Source organism: Patagioenas fasciata, chromosome 21, assembly GCF_037038585.1.
Source record: "Patagioenas fasciata isolate bPatFas1 chromosome 21, bPatFas1.hap1, whole genome shotgun sequence".
NCBI classification, from domain to species: Eukaryota; Metazoa; Chordata; class Aves; order Columbiformes; family Columbidae; genus Patagioenas; species Patagioenas fasciata.
Window position 1 is genome coordinate 2161043 of NC_092540.1, and position 24495 is coordinate 2185537.

Below are 24495 nucleotides of genomic sequence, written 5' to 3' on the forward strand. Positions count from 1 at the left end.
GGGGCTGAGCACCTGCTAACGAGGCAGCAATTTAAGGGCAGGGGGCACTCAGCCAGGGTTTGGGTTCTCTCCTTGTCTGCTCGTGGTGCAGACGCTGTCCCCATGGCGGGGATATCTCCAGGAAAGCACAGGACAAGAAGAACCACGGTTAGAAACAGGGGAGATGGCAGCTCCTGCTTCAAGCTGAGGCTGCGAGCTGGAAGCTTTGAAACCTGGGTTTCATTTAAGTTGACCAAAAGCTATATTCAAGTGTTGTGTTCCCAGCGAAGTTTGTGTCCCCTAGTGATACTGGGCAGAAATAGGAGGCAGAATGCTGGCTCTGGTGCAGGTAAATTCCTCAGGTAAATTCCTCAAAGGAAACAGCACGTTTCACTGCAGAGGCTGCAGCGGGGCTGTGCACGGGGTCTAGGAGGTTTTACGGGCATGGGGTGGCCTTAATTTTGAGTGTAAAAACATGTTTCTGAGCATGAAAACTTTAAAAACAGTCAAGAGTTGTTGTTTTACACCTGTATTTTGGAGCATAGTTAAATCCTCTTTGAAATAATCTCTGGTGTTAGGGAGCAGGGTCATGCGTTATTTAACTTCTGTTAATTTAACACGAACCGGAAGGGGAGGACAGACGGGACCGACTCCACGACACCGACGGGACTGGGTGGGAACCAGTGCTGCCCCGCAGACCCCGCTGGGAGGTGCGGATCAAACCCATCTGATGGTGAAAACCCCTGTGCGATGGCAGGTCGGGGTCCCTAGGGGACCAGGACGGGATGCGACCGCAGTTCCTGCTGCAGCAGCTGGGGGAACCTGCTCCAGGACCCCAAAACCTCTTCCTGGGGAGTGCAGCAACACCTCTCTGTGCAAAACACTGCTTGTTGGGGGAACCAAAGTGTCGGAAAACATCCGCCTGGCTGCTGCCACAGTACAGACTGGTGTGAAAATCTTCATCTGGGGAGCTGAGGATAAATCTTGCGCTGCTGAGCTCTGCTACACAAGGGCTGGCCAAGCTCCCCTGTGCATGAGGAGCCCTCAACCCCTCACAAGCCTTTGGCCAGCTTGAGGTTTATCCCTTTTTTCCAGGCAATCAGCCCCGTGAGGGTAACCCTCCTGTCCATAGCTATCAGCAGGATGCTGCCGGGCCCCGGGAGCCGAGCCGTGCCCGTCTCCTTGGGACTGCGCTGCTCTTTGTGGTGGGACTCAGCTTCCCTTTGCTGTTTGATCCTGTGATTTCCCTTTCAGGCCTGTGGGACATGGGGTGCTCCCCAGTGTTCAGGAACCCTCAACACCTTCAATACGGGTCGCAGGGTTGAGGTTGGTCAGCTGGCGGTGCCACCCCAGCGAGGTCACCTCAGATCTGCTGCTTCTGAGCTCTGGCAGAACAAAACCACCTTCTGTCCCCATATCTCGTGGCTGGACATCATCTTCTGGTTTTCTGGACCTCCCCAGTGATTCCAGAGCTACAACCTGGATCAAAGAGACAAGACAACATCCTTCTGCTCTGATACACATCCCAGTCGAGACAGTCATGAAGATGGAGCTTTGGTCCAGCTGGAGCCTGAAGCCAGATCTCCAGAAGGCAATCTGTCACTGGCCTTGCTGGAGAGGGGGTGTCTTGCTCTGGCACCATGGATTTTCGTATCGAAAAAGAAAAAAATTATATATCAAAACAAGCTTGGGGTTTCTAGAGGAGCCCAAGTCCACCAGCTGTCCCTGCCGAGGAGTCAGTCGATGGGGAAGCAGGCGGCGGGCACGGGCGCTCTGCGGAAGAGGAGGCTGGAGCCACGGAACAGCTGCCCCTGAGGAGGAGAGAAGGGAGCGCAGCGTCAGCGCAGCCGTCCCGCGTCACCGTGACACCAAAACCCAGCCGGGGACCTGCAGCTGGCTTAGCAGAGACCAACCTGTGCCCACTGCAAGGCCCCAGCGCCCCGGAGGAGAAAGGAGGGGTTCAGCCCTGCGAGTGCTGGGGTTGGGCACTTCCCCAGGGTGACTGATGGAGAGGGCAGAGCCACCTCGCTTTGCTCTGGGAAATACACTGGCCAAAAGTTCACAGACTTGGGGTATGTAATGGGGTGACCAGTGCCTGGCACTGGTGCCAGAACCAGAGGGATGGAGCAGAGGGAGCCCGGAGCTCCGTGCGTGCCCCGTGCTCACCTGAGCACTGAGAAACCTCCAGCAGTGGATCCAGGATGCGAACGCGGGAGCGTAGGGGGGGAGGCCGGCGCGTAACCTGCACGGCAACAAGAGCGAGCTGAGCTGAGCGGCCTGTCCGATGTCACGTTATCCAGACAGGTAACACAAGAGCAGCGCTAAGTGTAAACCAGGACACAAAAGCCGTGTCCGCACTGGGCTGAAGGCCAAATGACCAGCTCGTTATTTACAATGCAACAGATCATGTAATTTAATTACCCCTGGAGTGTACAAACTAGGAGCGTTACCTGGATATGTTACGAGCCCAGGACTCTATGCTGTAACTACACCTTTGAGAGCCAGCAAATATCGAGACATTACACCATCCCACAAGCACAAATGCAGGCTGCTGGCAGCAGTGGGACTGGGAAAGCCAGCTCAGTCCTGCCCCACAGCCACCACGGTCCCCGTCATCCCTTCTGCCGCCCATCTAGTTCGGATCCAACCGCACCACCACAACTCTCCCGATTTCTCTCCACTTGAGCTTTTACGCCGCTCCTGTCTGTGCCCCCTGATCTAGAATTATGAGCAACCTGGGACAGGAAATGAGCCAACTCTGCGAGGTGCCACCTAGTTTATGGTTCTGTATGAAAGCTTTACGATCCTTAGCAGAGGACTCAGACAAGGGGCTGGAAGAAAGGAAGGGAAAGCCTTAGATCTCCGTGTGACAGACATACCCACAGTTGTTCACTGCCATGAGATCTCCCACGAGAAGGAATGGGTACGTCAGCATGCTCACAGCGATCTGGAAGCACAGAAAAACGGTGTTCATTGCATCAAAAAGCTAGTTCCAGCCTTTGTATGTTAGCAAAGTTGTATTTGATTATAAAGTACAGACCAGCTTTTGTCTCCAGACCACGAGCTCTCACCCCACAGCAGCAGGAAGAGGAGAAATCACGTTTTTCTACGTACCCCCATGACAAATTTAGTGTAGCTCCGGATCACCGATGCCTGGCTGAACTGGAAAGAGAAACCAAAGCCATTGTGGAGCAGGTGGGTGACACCAGCCTGTCACTGTCACTACACGACATCCCTCTGAGCCCGAGACGATGGGTGTGGGGCAGGAAGCAATGGTAACCATGCTGCATCCCAGCTGAGAATCGAGGAGAACATTTGCCACCAAACCTGATCCCCTACACCGCAGCTGAAACGCAGCCCTGAGCAGACGCGGCATCTTTAGCGCTTTTACAACGTTTTATCCCAGTGTCCCTTTGTATTAAATCAGTCACCAGCTTCCCATTAACTCCTTCTAGCTGCAGGTGATCAGTACAAGCCCCCCAAACCCCGCACTGGGTGCTTCCACTCACGTTGTCGTCCACCGCATAGGTGTTGATGAAGTGAGCCAGGAGATTGCAGCACCAGAGGAAGAGGACGTCCCCCAGGACATGAGGGACCAAACCGCTGCAATGGCAAAGATTGGGGTGAGGTGTAAAAGGGTCACTGTGCTGCGTTCCGAGGTGTCCGGCCCACCCTCACCCCCCAAAAATGCATCTTTACTTTGTGAAGAACTGAAGGGAAAAGGGGAGATTTTGGGGAAGAGCTCTCCTGGCCTTCAAACATGGTCCTGCATGTGCTGCCAGCAACTCTGGATCAGGGATGCTCTGGAGTAGGAAGTTTGGGACTTGTTGTTTGGGCACAACTCAGCCACATCCCCTTGTTCTACCCCAAATCTTGGCCCTGCTTGACTGCTGCAGATACGAGGGGCAGCGAGATAAGTGCAGCCCCTGAGAATCTTTATCTCCAGGCAGACGTGCACGCAGAGCGAGCGTGTGCCACCGTTATTGCCGCGTAGAGCAAAACAAGCGCAGTGCAATGATTTTTAGGGAGTGGATGTGTTTGGGTGCATTAGAACTGCTGCGGTTTGGTCCTACAGACGCAGTTTACGTTCCCCTCACAGACGTGTGATTTCCTAGTGGGGTTGTAGAGCACGTATAACTTCAGAGCCCTCCTGAGATGCTTTGGGTTGTGTTAAAGCCTTTCCTGTGAACTATTAAGTTTAATTAGGCCACTAAGGGTGTTTATTTTACATGGAGGAAGGGAATGCAGTGGCTCCTTTCACATTATTTCCTTGGGAGGTGGAGAAAAGGGAGGGATGCCGGGTGCCGCACACAGGGAACATCCCGGAGGAACCTGTATTTAATGGAGGAGATTTGGGGCTGCAGAGAAGCTGTGGGTTGCAAAAGGAAGATGTGGTGACACTCAACTGATGGGGTCTCTGCAGACCCCTGGCCCTTTCCCCTCGGGGAAGGACAGGGTGACACCTCCTGTGACTCTTGGTCACCTCTTGATGAGCTCACGTTTCACCTGGAGGTCCAAATCTTGTGACTGCAGAGCTGAAAGCATCCGGCCTCATAATCCCTCCTGAAATTTTGGAGCTGCCTTTACTATTATTTACTATTCGGAAGGGTAAGCTCAAAGCGACTCTGAGGCCGGCAGAGCGATCAGCGCCTTCGGATGACCGGAGAAAGTATCGAAACAACAACTCACGTACACAAAGAACCCCAGGATCCCTTCTTCCTTAAATATCCTGCCGATGGCACTGAACACGCCGCTGCAAGAAAGCACAGGAGCTGTATGCGTGCAGGGGTCGCTCCATCTCCATCCCACCACGACACGTAAAAAGGTTTGATTAGGCTGATTCTCAGCCCAAGGACCCTGTCCCGGCTCTGAGAACTCGCCAAACTCTTCCAAGCTGCAGCCACTCACCTGTATTTGACTTCCCGGCCCACAAACTGGACCATACAGCGCATGGAGATCACTAGGAGGAAAGAAACACAGGGCTGGCAAAGAAACAAATCCAGTTTGGGTTGTAATGGAGGTGAAGGAAAACGCAACCTGTCCATTCTGCCCTCCCTCCCCTCGACTGGCTTCATCTCCAGCTCCTCTCCATGGTCCTTATACTGCAAGACTTGTTAGGAAACGGTGCCCTCCCCTAGTTTGTATGGGATGGGAAGGACTTCTGGCCCTAATCCCAGTGGGATCTCTAGGACAAGCTCGGCTGGGTTGGTCCCCAAGGCCACCCCAAACATCAGTCCCTCCAAGCAACCCCGCAGCCCCGTGTCTGCTCTGCAGCTTTGTGCAAAGCTGTTTCTGACAAGAGAAGCGCATCGAGTAAATTGGGGGTTTTGGGGTGATCCTCAGTCCGGAGGGAGCTGCGGGACAGGACTCACCGTGCAGCGGGTGCGAGACAAGCCGGGACACGCACTGCATCATCATCTCGTGAGAGGTCTGGGGAGAGGAAAACCGCAGCTGGATGAAAACCTGCGTTTCTCGACCCACGCAGGTCAGGCCCCTTCCCTCCGCGCAGCGACACCCATCACAGGTCCCTCTTTTGAAATCTGTTGCTCATGGTAAACCTCTATTCCTACAAAATATTTCATAGCTGGGCACAGAGTGGCTACTAAATACGCGGCCTTTTCACCCAGAGCTTCTCTACGAGTAATTTCACCTACAGTTTAAGCTTCCTTTGCTCCGCAGGCACATCCCCAATGTGATCTCCCTGATTTGCAATATCCACTTCTCACCTCTTTCACCACTTTCCTAAGGGAGGTCTTCACATCATCCTTGTTAGAAACGTGCTCCATGTCTTCCAGTGGAAAGGCCTGAGTGGAGAGAGAAGAAACACGGTCAAAAGCGATGGAGACGCCGACCCACAAACCCCCAGTGTCTGAGGACAGGAGGAAACCACGAGCAGTTGCATTTGAGATAGGAGAAGAAAAACAGGCAAGAAGGAACACAGGAGAAGGAAGGATGGTGAGTAAAACGGGGGAAGAGATGGGTTATGAAACCGCTTACAGAAGATAAAAGTGACTGTTCAAATTAAATTAAAATTGTTTAAAAAATAAGTTCTAGGGATATGGGCACTGTTCTCCTCCTGTCCTGGAGGAGAATTCAAAGCCCTCAGGAGACGGAGAGAGATGACGGGCAAATTATTCCTCCACGTGCAGCCACAGCTCCTGGGCTCTGCTGCGGTAGCACTGGCTGACCCAGCAAACTGATTTATGGAGAGAGAAGTCGACCTTTACCTTCTTCACGCTCCCCCTGGTGATGGTTGATAAAGTGCTTGAGATGAGGCGAGGAGTAAGGCCGCGGAAGAGGCCTCTTTTCCCATCCACCTCCACGATGTGTCTGGCTGGGGAAGAAAAAACCAGGCTGCTGTCAGTGGGGAACCGGCCGAGCACCCCAAATGCCTCCGGTGTTCAGCCAAAACCGTGCCGGAGCTCAGCGCTCTGCAGTCCCACCGTAAGTGATTTATTAGAACAATCCTAAACAAATTTCATATAGGATGCAAAGAATCCTTAAGTATTCCCTGTCATATCTAATCTGGAAGGATAGATGAGAGTAAATGGTCTCTCCAACACACGCAAAACCCCCCACCAACAAACCCACAGCACCCAAACCCACCCCGGCCCCTCTGCTGTGGGGCAAACGCAGAGCAACCAGTGCCGGGGCCACCACCTCGTTGTCCCCAACAACAGGTAGGTAAATCTGATAGTTTCACAACTGGTTGTAGTGGTTTATGTCTCGTGGGATGAGCGCAGGAGCGCTGCTGGAGGTTGGCTTGGCTGGGCTGGAGGCTCCCGGCCCCGTTTTTGGGCTGGGATGGTCGCTCACCGTAGGTGAAGAAGCCGGGCAGGTACAGGACTTTCCTTCCCAGCACGTTTCTGCCGACGGTTGGAGGCAGCGGCTCATGTCCGACCTGCAAGAGAAACCTGGTAAGCAAGGCCCTGCCCACATCCCCATGTCCCTGTCACAGAGGGGTTCTCAGGATGCTCGTTCTATAGGGGTTTCTCATCCCTCATCATATAGAGTCCCTATGGCACAGGGTATCCCCACCTCCCCCATTCTGTGGGGGACCCCACTCTATAGGGTGTCCCTGTCCACTGTCACATGCCCCTGTAGCAAAGGAGTCCCCGTTGTACAAGGGTGCTCATCCCTCCATTACATAGGGTTTCCTATTCTATAGGGGGTCTGTGTTGTAGGGGGTAACCTCATCCTCTTATAGATTTCCCCATTTACAGCTGCCCTCGCCCTCCCAGTTATACCATTATACAGAGTGACCTCATCCCCTGTTATACATGGGGGTTCTTGCAGGGGGTCTCCATTGTCTCATTATATAGGGGTGTCCCCTCATCATATAGGGGTGTCCCCCCATTATATAAGTGACCCCATTGCATCCCATTATAAACAGGTGGGGCTGTACATACAGCAGTCCCCGTCTCAGAAAGGCCTTCATGGGGGCACTATATAGCTGTCCCCCTCCCTTCATGGTATCGAGGCCCCGATCCCCCGTTATACACGGGGTTCCCGTTCCTCCCGGTGACCCCCTCTCCGCCTCCCCGACCCCTCGGACCTGGATGAGCAGCTTGACGTAGAGCAGCGGGTGGCTGGCGGCGGTGAGCCCGGCTCCCAGCACCACGAACAGCCCCTCGGTGCCCTCGGCCCGGGCCGCCCCCCCGCCCGGGGCCGCCGTCGCCTCCCGCCCCGCGGCACCGCCAGGGGGCGCCCGCGCCGCCGGGGGCAGCGGCGCCTCCGCCGCCATGGCCCCGCCGCCACTGCGCATGCGCTGCCCGCAGGCGCCTTGCGCCACCGCGCTGGGCGGAACCATTGCGTGAAGGGCGGGGAGGGGGGAATGCGGGCGGAACCATTGCGGGAGGGGGCTGGAGGCACGGTGTGAGGGAGGGGACGCGGCGGCCATGGCCGAGGACGGGGCGGGGAGGACGGCGAGCAGCGGTGTGGGGCCGGGCGCTGCGCTCTGCTTGCCCGAGGGCTCTCCTCGGAGGGTGGGCTGGGGCAGCATGAACCCGAGGGCCGGGCTGTGGAGCCTGCAGGGCCGGTGAGCCCCTGGCCCGGCCCTCCTGCCATCACTGCAGGGCCCTCCTGGCCCAGTCATGGCCCTCAGGGACCCCGGGCCAGCGCAGCCCGTGTCCGGGCTCCCTCACACCCCTGCTGCCCCACGCACCCTTGGTTGTGCTGCTGCTTGGAGCACATGGCGAATTCCCCATGTGTAGGGACGGGTCTTCACTGGAGTGGCTGCTTGAGCATCTGGGAGGATCCAAGCTCCAGGCACCAGCCACGGGCTATCAAGTTGTTTGCAGCGATGTGGCTCCTAGGAAAGGGAAGAGAAAGAATGGCATTCCTTGGACTGCGTCGCACCTCCGTAAAGCAGCACCTTCACTTGGAGCTGGGACCCGCAGACAACACGATCGCTCTGATCTGCCTTGGCCCTGGTGTAGAAGTAATTCTGAGCTTTGGGGTGAGTCCTGGCGGTTGGGCAGATGAGTTTTGCAGCGCTTCCTAAAGAGGCACAAGGTTTCCCTCTGCCCTGGGAGCTTCTCCTGCACCTCCACTGCACACTTTGCCCCAGGGCGTTGTGCTCTGGGTGACTCCAGAGCAGATTAATTGCCCCCATGGTCCCACAGTTGAAATTTGGCCTGTGATGTTGTTGCCTTGGAACCATTTACAGCATTTGATCTGCTTCCATTTCCCCACCGTGATGTGTCTGTTGTTTATTGTGAAGTGAGAGTTTGATTTAGAGGAAATAAAAGTGACTTAATGACTTTTGGAGGAAGCTGAGGAACCTGGAAATGAGTTTTCTGGAAAAGAAAACAGTTTAGCTCAGGTCAGCACGTATAGAAAGAGAGAAGCTCCCTGTCAGATCTCAGCAGTGGGTTTAAGCTGGTGGTGAATGTCTTCCCAGTTTCTACCCAGAGCCATTTACCCCAGGGACCAGCTCTTGGGTGACAACTCGCTGTCACCTTCCTGGCCTGCGCCCTGTGGGCTTCTCTCCTGTGCCTGCTCTGGACCCATTTTCCTTGTCTTTGCCAGAAAAGGGAAGAGAGAAAACCACCAAAAAGTCCTATTCCTCTGCAAAACCACCTACATAAACCCTCTCCTTGGCTGACACTTCTGGGCTGTTTGGCTTTTAAAGCCTCGTGCCCGAGGCCGCTGGCTCCCTGCTTTGGCTCCGTGGTGACCACAGGCGGAAAGCCAGAGCTGTGCCACCGCCACAGAGGGAAATAAACACCTGTGGGTGGGATAAGCGGCAGAGCCATTCTTTTCTAGAGCGGGACAGGGAGGCACTGCATCAACAGGAGGCACTAGGGGAGAGGGGCTGGATCCTGCCCCCCTGGGAGGACGTGCAGGCTCTCAGCGCCCAGGCTGGAGCGGAGCAGAGCAGTATCAGTGCTGGTGAACGGATGAGTGATCGCGCTGATTGCCCCATGGCAGGGCTGGGAAATTTCCTGGGAGGCACAAGCAGGATCTGCATGGCCAGACTGCTCCTGCAACCAGGCAGCCCCAGCAGCCTCCAGTATCCCCCAGCAGCCTCTCCCAGATGGCTGCCAGGCACCAAGCGGAGCACGAGAAGGAGGAACAGCAGGCTCAGTGGGGGCTCAGCTTCAAATGCTTCCATTCTTTCAAATGCCTCCCTTCCAGGAGCTCATTGCTGACACCCAGATCAGGGTGGGGGACCGGAGCAGCACTCCCCAAAATCTCCCTGCGAGGGGGAAGCAGTGAGAGCTGCCATGGTCACTGTTTCTCCCTCTGTCTCTTTCCCCAGAAGAGGAAGGTCTGTGCTAACCTGACACTGCAGCACCACGTGCTGGAACCTGTGCAGAGGATCCTGCTCTACGAACTCCTCCTGAAAGATTATGTCTGTAAACTGCCTCCTGAGTCCCCGGACCAGGACGATGCACAGAGTAAGAGCTCTGACTGGTTGTGGAGACTGGGGGATGGGTTTGAGGGGGAAATTTCAGCCCCTGATATTGTACACATGCATCAGGATACCTGGGTTCTCTCACCAGCTGCCCTGTGCCCTTGGATAAATCTCTTGGGTTGACCCTTTTCCAGCAAGGAGAGGGATTAATCTGCCCTTGCAGGGTCTCTGGAGGTCAGTGGGGAGGGGGGAGGTGGTTCAGGATAAGGGTGGTCCCTCCAGAGCATCCCCAGGGAGACCTGCAGTGACCAGGGGAGCTGTCAGATCCCCACGGGTCCCAGCAGCTCCCAATCCCGTTGTCGTGGAGCAATAAAGGAGTCGGCTGGCTGTCCCTTTGTCCCCCCAAGGGCCCGGCCATGTCACAGGCACTTGTGCAGCATTCGGGGCCATTCGGGTTGTGTCCAGGGGAGGGCAGCAGCCACGGCACAAGTGGCTTCCCCGTGGGTGACAGACCCAGGGGTTTTCTCTCACAGCTCCCCAGCAAGTCTTTAACTCTCCACCATTTCTCTTCTCGTTTTAGAGGCTCTGGAGGTGATTTTTCTGGTGTCAAACCTCCCCTGGCCCATCCTGCTCACAGCAGATCCCAACTTCTCTACATTTTGGTTTTTCATCACAAAAAGGGTGAGGAAGGGGCACATTTGCCACCACACGGACAAGCCTGGCCCCACCTTCCCCTCCCTCCCTGCTCTCTGCACTGGATGGAGATGATGGGGGTACCCGAGCGGGAGGGCCGGGAGGTTTTGGGGAGCCCGCACCCCGCCGTGCCCTGCCGCCGGCTGCCACCCGAGGGCAGCAACACCTCAGCCTTCCCGAGCCTGGCTGGGCGGTGGATGGTGCAGAGGGGTGCTCAGTGTTGTGAAAACATTTGAGGAATTGGATTTGCAGTGATAAATCCTCCTTGAAACCCCCGTGTGCTGTCCAAGGAGCATTTTTGGGGGGTGTATTTTCCGGAGCGTGCTGCGGGATTGTCACCGGGACCCCACATCCCCTAATCTGACACCCCACAGGGATCCAGCTTCTCAGTCACGCAGCTCAAGAACACTAGTCCTGGGTATAGGGTGTCCCTGTCCCAACCTGTCGCTGGTCCTGGCCTCACGCTGCTGCAGTCCCATGGTGTGGGGGTACCGTGACCCACAAACACCCCCAGCCTGCACTCTCGCCCACCCTGACCTTCCCTGCACCCTATCCTGTCCACAAGCACCTTCCACCCTTGTACCTCTCTCAGTCACACATTTCCTGGGGAGGGGACACTTGGGGACAAGGCTGGGTCCCCACCTGGTGTTAGTGCAGGGCAGTGATGCTGGGAGATGCTGCAGCCCCACATTTTTCTCTCCACATCCTGTAACTCCTCAAAAATGTTGCCCAGGCAGAAGATGCCACTTCAGAGCCTGCCAGGGGCTAAATGGGCTGGGGGAGCCATGTGTGGGGGGCCCGGAAGGCACGGAGGGCTCCAGCCCAGCAGCCTCAGGCTGAGCCTGGGGGTGTCATGGGGCTAAATGAGCAGGAAGGGAAGTGAGTTGGGGCCAAATACTGCAAATGGGGAAGGGATGGGGAGTAAAGATGAGCCACAGCCTTTGTCACTTCGTGACGCCAGGAGAAACCCGTGAGCATCATCCTTCTGACCTACCCAGCTCAGCCCAGGGAAGGAGAAACCCTGGTGGCTTTACCTCCTGCAACATAAGAAAATCATCAAGGAGCGGGGAGAGGAGCTGAGTGTGGGGGGCAGAGCTTTGCCAAAGCAACGGCCCCTCGGGGCATCACCAGCGTGGGGCTGAGCCCGCAGGCAAACAGCATCACCCCAAAACTGCCCTCACCTCCCACCACCCCCTTCTGCGCAGGGGAAACCCCAGCGCTCCTGGGAAGAGGTGCTGGAGGGAAGGAGTGAGCCGGGGAAGCCCGTGGGGCTGGCAGGTTGTGCGCAGTGGCCTCCTCGGCGTCACCCTGTGTCACCGAGGAACAAAACACGCCCGGAGCGGGAGCTGCCGTCAGCTCATGAATGGGCCTAAGAATAGATTTCCTGTTTACTGAACGAAAAATCGCTCCTGGGGCAGAGGGCACCTGGGTGCTATTTTTACCAGCTCCTGCCCACCCCCCTCAGGGACCACCATCCTGCTACAGCACCCGTGTGTGTGATGGGGATGGAGGGGACATGGGACACCAGGGCTGCACTGAGCATCCCCAAAACAAGTTGGTGTGAGACCCAACTCATGGGGTTTTGAGATTTCCCCCTAGGAAAAAAAAAAAAGAAAAAAGGGATTTTTGCACCCAAAACTTGCAGCAAACGAATGCACTGATGGATTTTTCCCTTCCTGTGCTTTTTCAGTCCCCTGACCGCGCCGCAGCGATGGTCAAGCTGAGCAGTTTGGCCGCTCGCCCCCCCACGCAGAAAGCGAAACCCTGTGGAGAAGTCGCGCAGTTTCCTATTCTCAAGAATGAGGAAGGCTCGGAGGCCACTTACCGGAATCCCCCCCGGCCACAGACCCCCCCGCTGCCTCTTCTTGTAAGCACTGACCAAAAAACCTCGCGCAAGGCGCTCGCCGCAGCTCCACCAGCTGGGCCACCTCTCGGTGACAAAAGCCAGCGGGGAGGGGGAGCGGACACCGGTGCAGCCGCCGCTTTGCCGAGGCTTCAATGTCCCCTGGTCACCCCCTGCTCCCCGGGAACGTCCCTCACGTGCCCCACAAGCATGGGGCCCATGTGGGCCCTATAGAACCCCCTGACATGCAGGGCTGCTCTGGGAGCTGCTCTGTGCACTGGGGGCTCTTGGTCTCTAGAGACAGGCTCTATAGGGGTTTCTCTATAGGGCAGGCATTCCTTCTCTATAGGGATGGTTCTACTGGGTATATTCTCTCGCTTGCTGATTGCAGGTGCCTATGGGGGCTGCGCTCTGCTGTGGGATGGGATTTCCTGCTCTATAGGGGCTGGTTTCCAGGGACTGCATCACTGGGGCAAGGGCTCATGCTCTGTAATGCCCATGATGGGGTTCTATAGGAGCTGGGCTGCATAGGGGGGGTCTATAGGAGCTGGGCTGGCAGAACCATCGCCGGAGCATCCTCCCTCTGCCATGCCCAGGGCTGTGGGGGGCACCAGGGACCCCCATCTCCCCCAAGGCTGGGGCCAAACCCTGGGTGGGGGATTTAAGGATGGGATATTAAATGATGCAAAATAGCTGTAATGATCCCCCCTCAAAACAAACAAAGAAAAACAAAAAACAGCACAGTGAGGATTGTGGAAGCTCAGGGCTGGGGTACCCCCATCCTGCTCTGCATCCCCCTCAAACCCCCCAGGAGCAATAAAAGCAGGAGGGGGACCCCAGGCTCCAGACAGCTGCACCCCCTTTGCACCACACTGGCAAAACATCATGGCCAGGGTGTCCCCAGGCTGGGGGGAGCTTTTGGGGGTGCAGCTCCCCCTCCTTTTCAGGGTCTCCGCAGGCTGCTGGCAAAGGGCGTTTCGTGCAGTTGAGAACCAGGTCGTGCATCTCGGTGTCTGCCGAGGCGGGAGGTGTTTCCCGGTGGCGCAGGAATTCGCTGTTTGTGCCTGTGTTGCAGGAGGCTGGAGGAAGGAAAAGCTGGGGGGAGAGCTGGGGAGGGCTGAGCTGGCGGTTGTTATTATTTAATTTCATTTTCCTGCCTCCATCCAGGAATCTCTGCAATGTGCCGGCTGCACCCGGGAGGCTGGGGCGGCCGTGAGTCACCGCTGCCGCTGGAACGTGACTCAGTCCTGCTGCTCTCGCCGGCAGGACATGACCAGACTGCCAAACCTCGCGGCAGCCCCAGCGCCACGGCTGCCCACGCGAAATCCCCCCCGAGCGCAGCCCCCCGCTTCCCACAGGGGCATCGAGCCATTGCCGTGGGGTGGAGCTCAGGCTGGGGGGGCAGAATGGGCTCTTTTAGTTATTTTTTTGTTCCTTTTATTTTTGTTTTATTTTTATTTATTTATTCATTTATTTTAATCTTCTTTTCTTTTTCCCCAGGAAAACCCTCTCCACCCACTCTCCCTGCATCACCATCACGCTGTAGGCGCCTCCTCAGTGGTTTTTGCTGCCCAAGCCCTACGGGGCAGCAGGAAAAGCTCCTGGTGCCGCTCCTGCCCCAGTTCCCGTGCCTCAGTTTCCCCGTCCAGTGGGGAGCGGAGATTTCCCCATCGGGACATGGGTTACTTCAGGTTGTGCTTTGAGGTCAGTGAGTAGCAGCTACGGGGGCTAATTATTAATATTAATAGGCAGGCTGAGGCGGGGCTCAGGCGGTGGGGAGGGACGGGGGGATGTGGAGCAGCCCTGAGTCACAGGGCAGGAGTGCTCACTGCACCCCATGTCTGTGACAGCCTAGTGCTGAGCCCACCAGGGTGGGATGGTGCTGAGCACGACCGTCCTCATCCTCAGGCCTCTGCTGTGCAGAGAAACAGGCTGCTGGGGGGGCAGAGCTGAGCACGGGGACACTCGTGACACCGCGGGGCTCGGTGGCCGCAGCTGCCTCTGTCAGCCGTGATTGAGAGCCAAGCCGGGCTGGCAGCCCTTCTCTGTGATCTTGTTAATTAAGAAATACATTTAATTAGCAGCACCCCAGCTGTGACTCAGCTCATCAGCATGATCGAAACAAGAGCCGGACTTCAGCACCGGGGCCACGGCAGCGCCAAACCGACCCCCCGAACACCAGCTGCGACCCCCCCGGCTCTGCCATAGGACCCCATTGCCCACCAGGCACAGCCCGATGCCCCCTGGGGTTTTGGGGTGAGTTTTCCCCCTGATTGGCGACAGGTTGGGGCTCAGACCATCCCCTTCTCACACACAGCGTGTCACCCCCACCCAGGGCAATTACCCATTGCCACGCTGCAAATAATTATATTAATAACCCATTTACCGTGCTATAAATAGCCCCGATAATGACAGCCTGGGCTTTCCAGGAATAGATCGCCAAAAAATGCGGGGAAAGCCATTCCCACCCTGGCCTGGGTTGCAGACGGGGAAACTGAGGCACGGCTGGTTTCGGGCACGACTCCCGCCCGCTGCACCGCGCCGTCTGCCAGGCAGCTGTGGAATTTGCTCCCGAATAAACTGGCATGTAAATGAGCCCTTATGTATATTTATAGGCACCTCCTGCCAGCTGGAATCTAATCGGGGAGAAAATAAACCGGGAAACTGGTTGGAACAGGAGGGCGGCGCTTCACACCTCGGCCCCACGCGCCGCTGCTGGGGATGGGTGTCTGTCCCTGGGGTGTCTGTCCCTGGTCTGGGGCGCACAGCTCTGCTCCTGGGTGCCCATCTCCGGGTGCCTGAGGCCTGGGGTGACACCGAATGCTCTGCAGTGGCCTTTGGGGGCTGCAAAATTTGGGGTTTTGCCAGTGCTGGCTGTAGGGGGGGTCGCAGTGGCGTGTTTGGTATCCCTGTGCATGGGGGGGGTGGCACAAAGGGTCCCTCGGCAGGACCTGGGTGGCACCTCTGTCCCCTGAGCTGGTGAGGGGTGCCCTGTCCTTGCTGCGCCGGTGATGCACGTGTGTGTGTGCACATGTGTGTGTGCACATGTGTGTGTGTGCACGTGTGCATGTGGCTGCACAGGTGCTGCAAAGCACCCTTTTGGGGCGGGGGGCAGGGGTGGCGCTGGGGTGAGCAGCAGCACCCGTGTCGGGGAGCAGAGCTGCACCCCGGGGTGCTCTCGCCCGGGTCCCCGCAGCGGCGCTGGGGGTTGACGTGGCGGCGGCAGCGAGGCCATTATGGATGCAGACAGCGCCGCTCGCCTCGTGTCTTCCCGTCTGGCACCGCCAGCGCAGCCCCCGCGGCCCCCCCGCCGCCAGCCCACCCTCCGCACCCCCGGGGTGCCCATGCCGGGGCGCAGCCCCCCTGCCTCTGATGGCTTTTGCAGCGGGTGCTGCGGGGACACGCGGTCCCTCGGGGGCCAGGAGCCGTTAAGGGATGCGGCGGTGCCAAGGCCAAGCGTGACCCTGCAGCCATCCCGGGGGGGGTTTCCTCCCCGAAAAGGGAGGGTGCTGCAGGCAGGGGCTTTCAGAGCAGGGATGCTGGCAGGGCTCCGTGCTGCGGCACCTCTCCATCGCTCCCTCCCGCTGCTCCACCGCCGTGATTCCCTGCAGCGAGCTAAAAATATCCCCGGGAGCTGCCGCCGCACACCGGCACTTGGAGGTGGTTATAAATAACCCAGGGGGGCGGCTCACGCTGGCCCCACATCACTCCGGCTGCTGTGGGAGGAGGTCAGAGCCCCCGTCCTCGCCGAGATGCCGGAGGGTGGATGGACAGATGGAATCGTACAGGGAAATGGGGATGGAGCAGCCTCTGCCCCCGGGCTGCACAGGGAAACTGAGGCACAGGTGGGGCTCTGCTGGGGGGGCGATGGGCCCATTTGCCTGCGATGCTGGGGGAGAGGGGATCAGGCCCGTGCTGATGGTAGGGCTGGGGGAGGACAAGCCCCTGTGCTCGTGTCATTGTGAGTCACATCCATCTGTCTCAGATCCATCCCTTTGCAGCAGCTCCATCCCCTGCGGCAGAACCAGCCTCCCGCAGCCGACCCGGCCCTCTGCGCTGGATCCGGCCCTTCGCACCAGCTCCGTCCTTCTTTGGCTCCTTCCCTTGGCACCAGATCCATCCCACTGCCTCGAATCCGTTCTGCTGCCTGGATCCATCCTGCCTTGGATCCATCCTGCCCTGGATCCGTCCCTGTTCCTCGATCCAGCCCCAGCCCAGTGCTGTGCCTCTTCCCACACCCCCCTCCCTGGTGGGGACAAGGATTTGTCACCTTCCCTCCCACCTCCACACCCCACGGTCCCCACTCCCGCCTCTCATCCACGCACCGAGCTGGGGCAGTTCTCATGCACCTCGGGCAGCTCCACATTGTGGCCGGATTCCCCAAGGCCATGGGGAGTGGGACGCTGCAGGGGGGTCCCTTGCTGGAGGGGGGTCCCAGTTCAGTCCCATCGCCCCATTGATGCTGAGCACCCCGGGGGAGCCCCCTCCTTCCCCGCTCCCTCCCCATTCTCGCCGCATCGCAGCCCGTGCTGGCGGAGCTGCCAAAGCTCAGGGCAAACGGGGACAAGCCAGGAGAGAGCGAGTGAATTTTTTGCAAGCGTTTATTTTCCTCCATCAAAATCCACCAGCCGGAGAAAGCGGCGGGGGGAGGCGGCTGGGGAAACCCATCGGGTTTCACGGGGGATGCTGCCGTCCCCCGCGCCGCCGCTGGATTTATTTCCCCTCCTCCCTGCACCACATTTCATGTCGGCCCCGTAGCGAAGCTGGGTCATAAATATCAAACGTGCTGGTAAGCGGTGAATCACCGCCCGCTCCCGGCGCTGACACGCCACCGCCACCGCGGCACACGGCGGCCGTGTCCCCGGCCCGGCTCCCCGGCCCCACGCCGCAGCCAGGACACCGGCCAGTTTCGGCCATGGCACAAACGTGTTTGGCCACATTCCCCTGGCTCCCACCCCGGGCGGGTGCTGGGAATCAGCTCCAAAAACCATGTTTTGTGGGAAGGCACCCGCTAGGTTGTAACATTTCACAGATGCTCCTCCTGCCCCCCAAACGCCAGGGTGGCCCCGCACTGGGTGCCATGGTCACCCCATCCCTGCGTTGTCCCGGTGTGCACCGGTCCCAGTGTGCTGATGCAGCGCTGGGGCAGATGTCCCATTTTCCAGCACCACGTCCCCCCCAGACACCCCTGGCACCCCCAGTCTTGGATCCTGCCCCCTCCCTGCACCCACACTGCACCCCCAGCCTCAGTCCCTGGGGACAGAGGGTGACTCTGTGGGACAGGGGTGACCCTGACCCGGCTGCGCTTTCCGTCCCCGCCAGGTCAGCGTGTCCCCAGTTGAAAAGCCGAAGGGACACATGTGAAGTGCAACCGCTGTCGGGATGCCCTGGGCACCAAACATCCCCAGGGACCCCAAACCCAGCCCAGGTCCCACTGCTGCAATGGGGCTGGGACATCTGGGGCCGTGCATCACCCCAGCTCTGTGTCGCCCTCAGTGGCGAGTGACACAGCCCATCCCAAGCGCCACCAAAGTCTCGTAGCCCCTGGAGCTGGAGTTCAAATTCCCCCCAAGTGGCTGAGCCCCTCCACAAGTTACAGAAGGTCCTTGGGCCTCGTGAGCAGCTGGTGTGAAGCTGTAATTACCTTAATTAGCTCTGGGATTGCATTCCCTCCCTGTACTAATTTCGTTTCTACAGTAACCAGCCCGAGAGGTGTGTGTGCGCGCTCGGAGCGAGACGAGGCAGGAGCCCCAGCAGCCAAACCAGGCACCCCAAAACCGCCCCGAAACTGGGGCCACCCCTGAATCCCCACATCTTGGGGGCTCAGGCAGCCGCTCACTCCCATGCAAGGGTCCAGGAGGGTCCTGGGTGTTTCGCACCATCCCAAGCGGGTCATTTGCTGCTGGCAGCGTCTGTTTGGCTCTGGGGAAGGGACCGGTCGGGGGAGAGCGGGACCAGAGGTGCCCAAATGCACCGGTGGGATCAGCAGCGGGTGGAGCTCGGGCTGGTTCCTCGCTGCGGGTATTTGCTGTAACCCAATATCCCCCTGATGGAAGAGCCATTTGGGAGGAAACCATAAAAGCATCAGGAAATGGGTATTAATTCACATCATGGCAATAAAAGGGATGGAGGACGCTGGGGCAGTGAGGGTGAGTGGGGCTGGGGAGCACAACCTTTAGGAATGGACACCCCCCAGTAGTAACTGGGAATTAAACCCCCTTTGGGTCTTTTTGGGCTGAAAGGGGGAGGCTGCAAGGTGGGAGCGCCAAGGTCCTACCCGATGGGGGGTGAAGGGAGCAGGCGATGCTTTGGGGAGCTCGGGGGGGATGCATGGGGGACCCCCATCTCCACCACAGCGGGAGCCCTGGGCTCACCGCACACACGGCGCTGGAAACAGCGCTGGGGAGCAGGTTGTGGCCCATCCCAAAACACCAGCAGAGCCCGGGGAGGGCGCCGGGAGGGTGCGGGGCAGGGACCGCGCTCCTGCCCCTCATTTCGGGCATCCAGGAGGCGCGTTTGCAGGGCTGGGTTTCTCCCGGCGGGCAGCGGCACCAGGACAGGCGGCGGAGGCGAATTTTGCTGAGTGGCTGCTTTTTAAAAATAACTCTGCCTTTGTCAGCAGGTCAGGGTTGCTCCAGATTGAATAATCGCAGCCGCCCGGCCCTCCCCTGCTCCCGGGCGCTCGCCGGCAGCCCCAGCCCGGGATGCTGGACCACAGCCCCTTCACCAGCATCACTGTCCCCAGGGGTTGGACACGATGCTCTGCATCCCCCAAACCACACATCCCTAGGATTTGGGGGGTACAGGAGGAATTGGGGTGCACAGGGATGGAGCCATTGGGTGTTTGCTCAAGGGGCTGACTCACGCGGTAATTACGCTTTAAATGTGAGCACGTTTGTGCTGGGATGAAAGACGCTCACGGAGGGCAGGGAGCTCGCCTGCTCTCCCCCACCAAAGGCTCCAGCGCAGCCACCGCCGCAGGAACCGGCTGCTCAGGGCAGTGCTGGAGTCACCATCCCTGGAGGGTTGGACAGACGGACATGAGGTTCTCAGGACATGGGGCAGTGCCAGGGGTGGGTTATGGTTGGACTCCACGATCTTGAGGGTCTTTTCCAACCAAAATGATTCTACAATTCTGGGATCAGTTGGTCCTTCCCTTGTTGCAAAATGCCTCCCTGAGCCCTTCCCGTTCAAATCAACCCCTTCCGCACGTTTGGCTTTGGGGTGAAACACCAGGGAAGGGTCAAGGGGGGAGGATTTGTCCTCCCATCCCTCCTCCTCACGCTCCACGCTATTTCAGAGGTGAGAAAGGTAAACGTAGCCTTGGTTTTCCTCTTTTTTTTTGTTAAATAATAAAAGCAGGGAGCAATTTGGGATGGTGCTGCTCGTGGTTTGCTGGCGCTCTCCGGGCTGGCGGGGAAAAACGGGGAAGGGGGGTATAAAAGGTTTCATGCGGTGAGCCGGGCACTCGGGGAAGAGGCTGAAAGGGGCGGTGAGTGCTTTGTATTTCATGCTTGAAGGCACTGAGGCTTTTACCAGCCTTCCCGCGATGATTTAAGACCGGCTTTGCAGTTCATGAGGGGATCAGAGTCACGGCTGGCGGCTCGGCGGGACCCCCCGGGTTTGCCCAGGGTGCAGCCTGGTCTTGGCTTGGAAATGCCTCACGTGGGCAAGTACCAGCCATGGGGTGGCTACGGGAAGGAATTGTTGGCCCTGAGGGTGGTGAGAGCCTGGCCCAGGTTGGCCAGAGAGGTGGTGGATGAACTGGAGACATCCCAGGCCAGGCTGGATGGGGCTCTGATCTGGGTGACGATGGCTCCACCAAGGTGGTCCATGCACCTCGAACCCCCAAATACCCCACAGAGCGAGGACATCTCCCCTGGGCCCCCCATCTCCACACCCCCATCCCAGCTGTGGGTCTCAGCCCTACCCCATCCCAGCTGTTCTGGATCCACCCCATTCCCCCCACCCCGGGGCTATTTAACCCTGAGCATTCCCAGCTGATTGTCCTTCTCTGGGCTTTGTTTTTTCCATTGTAATTCTACCTCAAACCAGGCCTGTAGCTGCTCATCTCCTGTGCCACCGGCTCCTCTGCTTCATCCTGGGTGAGATGCAGATGGAAAAAGGGGCCGGAAGGACCAGGGATGCTGCGGGGGTTCAGATCGCTGTGAGTGACCGGTGTGAGCAGTGGTGGGGGCTCTTGCTGTGCGTTGTGAGGTTTGTCTGCAGCTTGTGGGGGGGAAATGCAAAGGAGAAGTGAGGGTGTGAGCAATGGTCGTGCAGGACCTGAGGCTCCTGGGGAAAGGAGGTGGGGGCTGTGAGCCCTGAGTCCAGGTTTGGGGGTGAGAGCGGCCAAGAATGGGGATGTTTTGGGGTTGGTGAGGCTGAGCTTGTGGGGGGAGCATTGAGGGAACCGGTGGGTTTGGGATGCACTAGGATGGGGAGTGGGAACAGCTCAACATCATGGGGAAAGCAGCCCCTCCGGGACCCCCCGGCAGTCAGGAAAAGGGCACAGGAGCTGTGGTCCCCCTGGGGGTGACACCAGCCAAGGAAGGAGCCCCCACATTTGCCCCAGCCGTGCCGAGGGCTTTGCTGCAGAAGTCCCAGAGGAATTCAATGTCAGGTTGCTCCGGGCCAGCAGCGCAGCGGGTGGGGAGCCAGGGGTGCTCCCCCAGCCCAGACCCCCGTGTGGCTCCGCAGGGTGGGGACACAGGGACCCCCCACCGGGTGGATGGGCAGAGCCGATAACCCCCCTGGCTGCCCTTCCTGAGCAGAGGGAGCCGCAGATAAAAGCGCTGTGGGCAGAGCGGGGCTCAGCTCCAGGCCTGGCTTAGCCTGATACCAGCCCCAAAGAGTGACCTCTCCCTTAGGCTTGGCTCAGCCCAAATTTCTCCCCCACCCTGGATAAGGAGCTTCCATCGCTCTGATTGACCCGGGTGATACCCCAGCTACGTCCTTCCCCTGCTCTCAGTCAGGTTTAACCACGCTTTGGGAGGAAAAAAATCTTGTTTATTATAAAGCAGAGACCTGCAGCGATGCCCAGATCTGCCTGCAAACCCCCGTAAAAGCCTCCGGCATCGCAGGTTGAGCTGGCGAGGGGGGGAAGCAGCTGCTTTGGGGATTATTAATGAGCAACGAGTGATGGGAAAGGCGAGGATCAATTGAAACAAAGGAGTTCAATGGTAAAAAGAAACATTTGCGGAGTAATGGGAGTCCATTTCTCCAGCCGACTGTCGGAAACGCATCCTGTTAAACATCCATCAATTATCCCAGCTTGCAAATGCATTAAGGTAATGAGGAATTATCCATCACATACACTTAAAGCCGGTGCCCCCCCTCTGCCAGCCGCCCTGCAAAGAGCCACTTCAGGAAGGGAAAATGACCTGAAGGTGGATGGAAATGGAAGGGGAAGTGAAGAGGCCCCGGGGCTGCGTCCCCCGAGCCCGGTCCAGCCCAGAGGATGCTTTCCCAGCTCCTGGGCTTGCCTGGCTCCTCCAGCGCCCGTGGTTCCTTCCGAGAGCTGTGGTGACGCTGGCCGGCGTCCCCCCGGGCAGCTCACGTACCTGCTCCGTGCCTCAGTTTCCCCATCCCTCCTGCAGCCACCCATGGGCGCTGCTCACATCTGCGCCGTGTCACCCGCCGCCTTTTTTCCCAGGAACAGAAGTAGTGGTGAGCGTGGTTTGTTGTCTGGCCAAAACCTGCCCTGTGCTGCCATCTCCCCCTTCCCCTGCCCGTGGCAGGGATGGAAGCGCGAAGTTGGGGTTTCTCCTGTCGCTGAACCCGCCTGGTTCTGCTCAGAACCACCTCACGTGGGTTAGCGGTTGGATTCGATGATCTTGAGGGTCTGTTCCAACCCAAACGATTCCCAGCTCTCCGCACCCCTCGCTTTGTGACCGGCAGGTTCCGCAGTCCCGGGGAGGAGGTGAGTGAACAACCAGCACAGTCGCAGCCGCGTTTCTGTAAGTAATGGGGTACAGATAAACAGCTCTTGGGCTCGTCTGTCCCAGGGCTGGTACCTCCATCTCCCAAACGCCTCTGGCAGCCCCATCCGGGCTCAGCGGGGCCACCCGGGCTGGGTCCCAGAGTGTCCCTCCAGCTGTGGCTCCAGGGAAAGCTGAGCCTCCCTGGGACAGCGCTGGCTCTGATAACAGCAACTGCCATTAGGTGTCACAAGAGCATCAGGTCTCTGCTCTTCCCGGGAATGGTGCCCTGGGATAGGAGAGACGGGATGATGAAGAGGCCCTGGGAGCTGAAGATGCCCCAGCAGCAAAGATGAGCTGCGTAGACTTCGTGATGCCATGGAGGTCACCATCCTTTGGCGACCCAGCTGTCCCCTTCCCCGTCACCTCCAGTGTCTCCTGCCCTGGCACTGGGGACATGTGGGAGGTGGCCACACATTCCTGCTGTCCCCCGCTTGTCCCTTGGCTAACCTGCTGTGTTTATTGCACAAAAGCAGTGGCTGCTCTTGAGGAAGGGGCTGGTGCTGGTGCCTCGCTCAGCACCGCGGCTCCTCCCAGTGTCCTCCAGAAGCCCAAGGGTGACATATCTGTTCCTCCCCATGCAGGACGTGTCTGGCTGTGAGGATGGAGCTGGGGGGCTCTGGGTGGTCACCCATGGGGGATGCTCCCGTTTGTCCCCTCCTGGGATTCCTCGGTCCTGGCCACGCGTCCCCTCCCACCGCCCTGTGCTGGGGGCAGCTGTTCTGCTCAGATAATCTTCCAGGAATTTGCAATTCTTCCCCCAAAAGCCATTTCCCTCTTTGAATTTTGCAACACGACCTGAAACAAAGCAGCATCCAGGGCTCAGCGCCTCGATAAGGCACCGCTGGGAAAAGCCTGGCTCTCCTCTCCAGCACCGAGCACGAAGCTGTAGTGAGCTGATAAAGCCAAAAACAGCAATTTCCCTGGAGCGGGAGCATCTCGGGGAGCATCTGCGCCCCTTCCCTCCCACTGGCTGCAGGGGATGGAGCTGTCCGAGCGGGAGAGCCCTGGACACTGGGCTGGGGCGGCTTCCCGGCCCCGGGTGACCTCCCGGCATCACGTCATCTCTCTCCGCTCGGAGAGGCTGAGTTCATGTCTGGCCTCCCCAGGGCTGGGGATGGAGCCTGGTCTGCCCGCCCAGCCCGTGCCCAGGAGCGGGGGTGATGGCCACCTCTGCAGCACCAGCACCTCGGCTGGATGTGGGCTCAGCATCTGCTCTGGGGGATGGAACCGGGATGTCCCGAGGCACCGCGCACCACTGGCTCACCCCAAAACCCCGGGTGCGGGGCTCACAGCCTCGAGTCGCCGTCCCGCAGCTGCCGGTCGGGAGGCACGGTGAGGGGCTGGCGGCCCGGGGATGCTTTCCCCGTGACTCACAGCATTCCTCGCAGGGCAGCGGCGGCCGCGGGACACCCTGACAGCCCTCGCGCCCCTGCCCTCCGCTTGAACTCCCCTGGCAAAGCGAAGTTCCCCCCACACCAGCTGTGCTGGGCAGGGGGAGGCAGTGGGGTCCCCCCGATGGGGACGGGTGATGGAGCCCGTGGGGCTATTTGTGCCTCTTTGTGATTTGCAGGTTTCCTCCTCTTCTGCTGCTGGTTCTGCAGAATCCTGAAGAGGAAAGGGGTCCCCAATGCAGCCGCGCATGCTCCCTGAGCCCAGCTTGGCTCTGTGCCTCAGTTTCCCTGTGCGATGGAGAGGAGAATGTCACCACCCCTCTGATGCCACGGATGGAGGTGAGAGGGTTCCTGCTCCTTCTTCCACCTCAATTTGTGCACATCCCACCCCACCTGATTTCCCCCCACCTGAGCTATTTCCCTCTGTCTTTTCAACTTGAGCCCTTTGCACTCCTGGGGACCCTCGGGCTGCTCCCCCTGGCACAATCCTGCACCAGCCCAGCTCGTTGTTGCCATCCAGCTGACACGTCACGAGTGGGTCAGTTCATTGCTGTGATATCCCTTCCCAGCCAGGACCGGGGCAGGAGGAGCAGAGCTGGTGACAGCAAAGTGTCCCCGCAGCCCATGAGCAGCCATCGCGGCCGTGTCCCGCCAGCTGCCCCCGCGCTCAGCTCGCAGGAATGCCGTGAGTTTGCAAAGTGGTTTCAGCGAGACGTTATCTAATGGAGGAGGAGGAGGAGGAAGGTG

The 24495-nt window shown here is 58.7% G+C and overlaps 2 protein-coding genes and 1 long non-coding RNA gene across 5 annotated transcripts; 2 read left to right on the forward strand and 1 right to left on the reverse strand.

Moving 5' to 3' along the window:
- Positions 1-492: 492 nt before the first annotated feature.
- Positions 493-7789, reverse strand: MTCH1 (mitochondrial carrier 1). Its single transcript, XM_065854670.2, has 12 exons — positions 7535-7789; positions 6796-6880; positions 6207-6313; positions 5706-5783; positions 5352-5409; positions 4888-4939; positions 4673-4732; positions 3489-3582; positions 3094-3141; positions 2859-2926; positions 2146-2221; positions 493-1790 (listed from the first exon to the last, which is right to left on the reverse strand). Exons 1-12 carry the CDS (start codon positions 7787-7789, stop codon positions 1716-1718), a joined length of 1056 nt encoding a protein of 351 aa, XP_065710742.1. The 3' UTR covers positions 493-1715.
- Positions 7790-7864: 75 nt separating this feature from the next.
- On the forward strand, positions 7865-14969 carry FGD2 (FYVE, RhoGEF and PH domain containing 2). 2 transcript variants are annotated; one of them, XM_071817817.1, is made up of 6 exons: positions 7865-8437; positions 9743-9881; positions 10419-10519; positions 12222-12398; positions 13875-14078; positions 14456-14969. In XM_071817817.1, exons 1-6 carry the CDS (start codon positions 8171-8173, stop codon positions 14645-14647), a joined length of 1080 nt encoding a protein of 359 aa, XP_071673918.1. In that variant the 5' UTR covers positions 7865-8170; the 3' UTR covers positions 14648-14969. The 2 variants fall into 2 exon arrangements, with proteins under 2 accessions (XP_071673918.1, XP_065710741.2); XM_065854669.2 differs by having other exon boundaries at positions 14459-14969.
- A 7150-nt stretch (positions 14970-22119) lies between these two features.
- LOC139829583 (uncharacterized) lies at positions 22120-24495 on the forward strand. Of its 2 annotated transcripts, none has more exons than XR_011742113.1 (3): positions 22120-22296; positions 23928-24087; positions 24318-24495. It is a non-coding gene; the product is annotated as an uncharacterized lncRNA (long non-coding RNA). The 2 variants fall into 2 exon arrangements; XR_011742114.1 differs by lacking the exon at positions 22120-22296 and adding an exon at positions 23124-23689.

Coding starts and splice junctions, on each gene's coding strand:
- MTCH1 (XM_065854670.2), bottom strand. CDS start 7,789: ATGGTTCCGCCCAGCGCGGTGGCGCAAGGCGCCTGCGGGCAGCGCATG. Junction 6,881..7,534: donor ACGTCAAGCTGCTCATCCAG/GTCCGAGGGGTC, acceptor TTTCTCTTGCAG/GTCGGACATGAGCCGCTGCC. Junction 5,784..6,206: donor CCAGGGGGAGCGTGAAGAAG/GTAAAGGTCGAC, acceptor CTCTCCACTCAG/GCCTTTCCACTGGAAGACAT.
- FGD2 (XM_071817817.1), top strand. CDS start 8,171: ATGGCGAATTCCCCATGTGTAGGGACGGGTCTTCACTGGAGTGGCTGC. Junction 10,520..12,221: donor GGTTTTTCATCACAAAAAGG/GTGAGGAAGGGG, acceptor GTGCTTTTTCAG/TCCCCTGACCGCGCCGCAGC. Junction 14,079..14,455: donor ACTTCAGGTTGTGCTTTGAG/GTCAGTGAGTAG, acceptor ACATTTAATTAG/CAGCACCCCAGCTGTGACTC.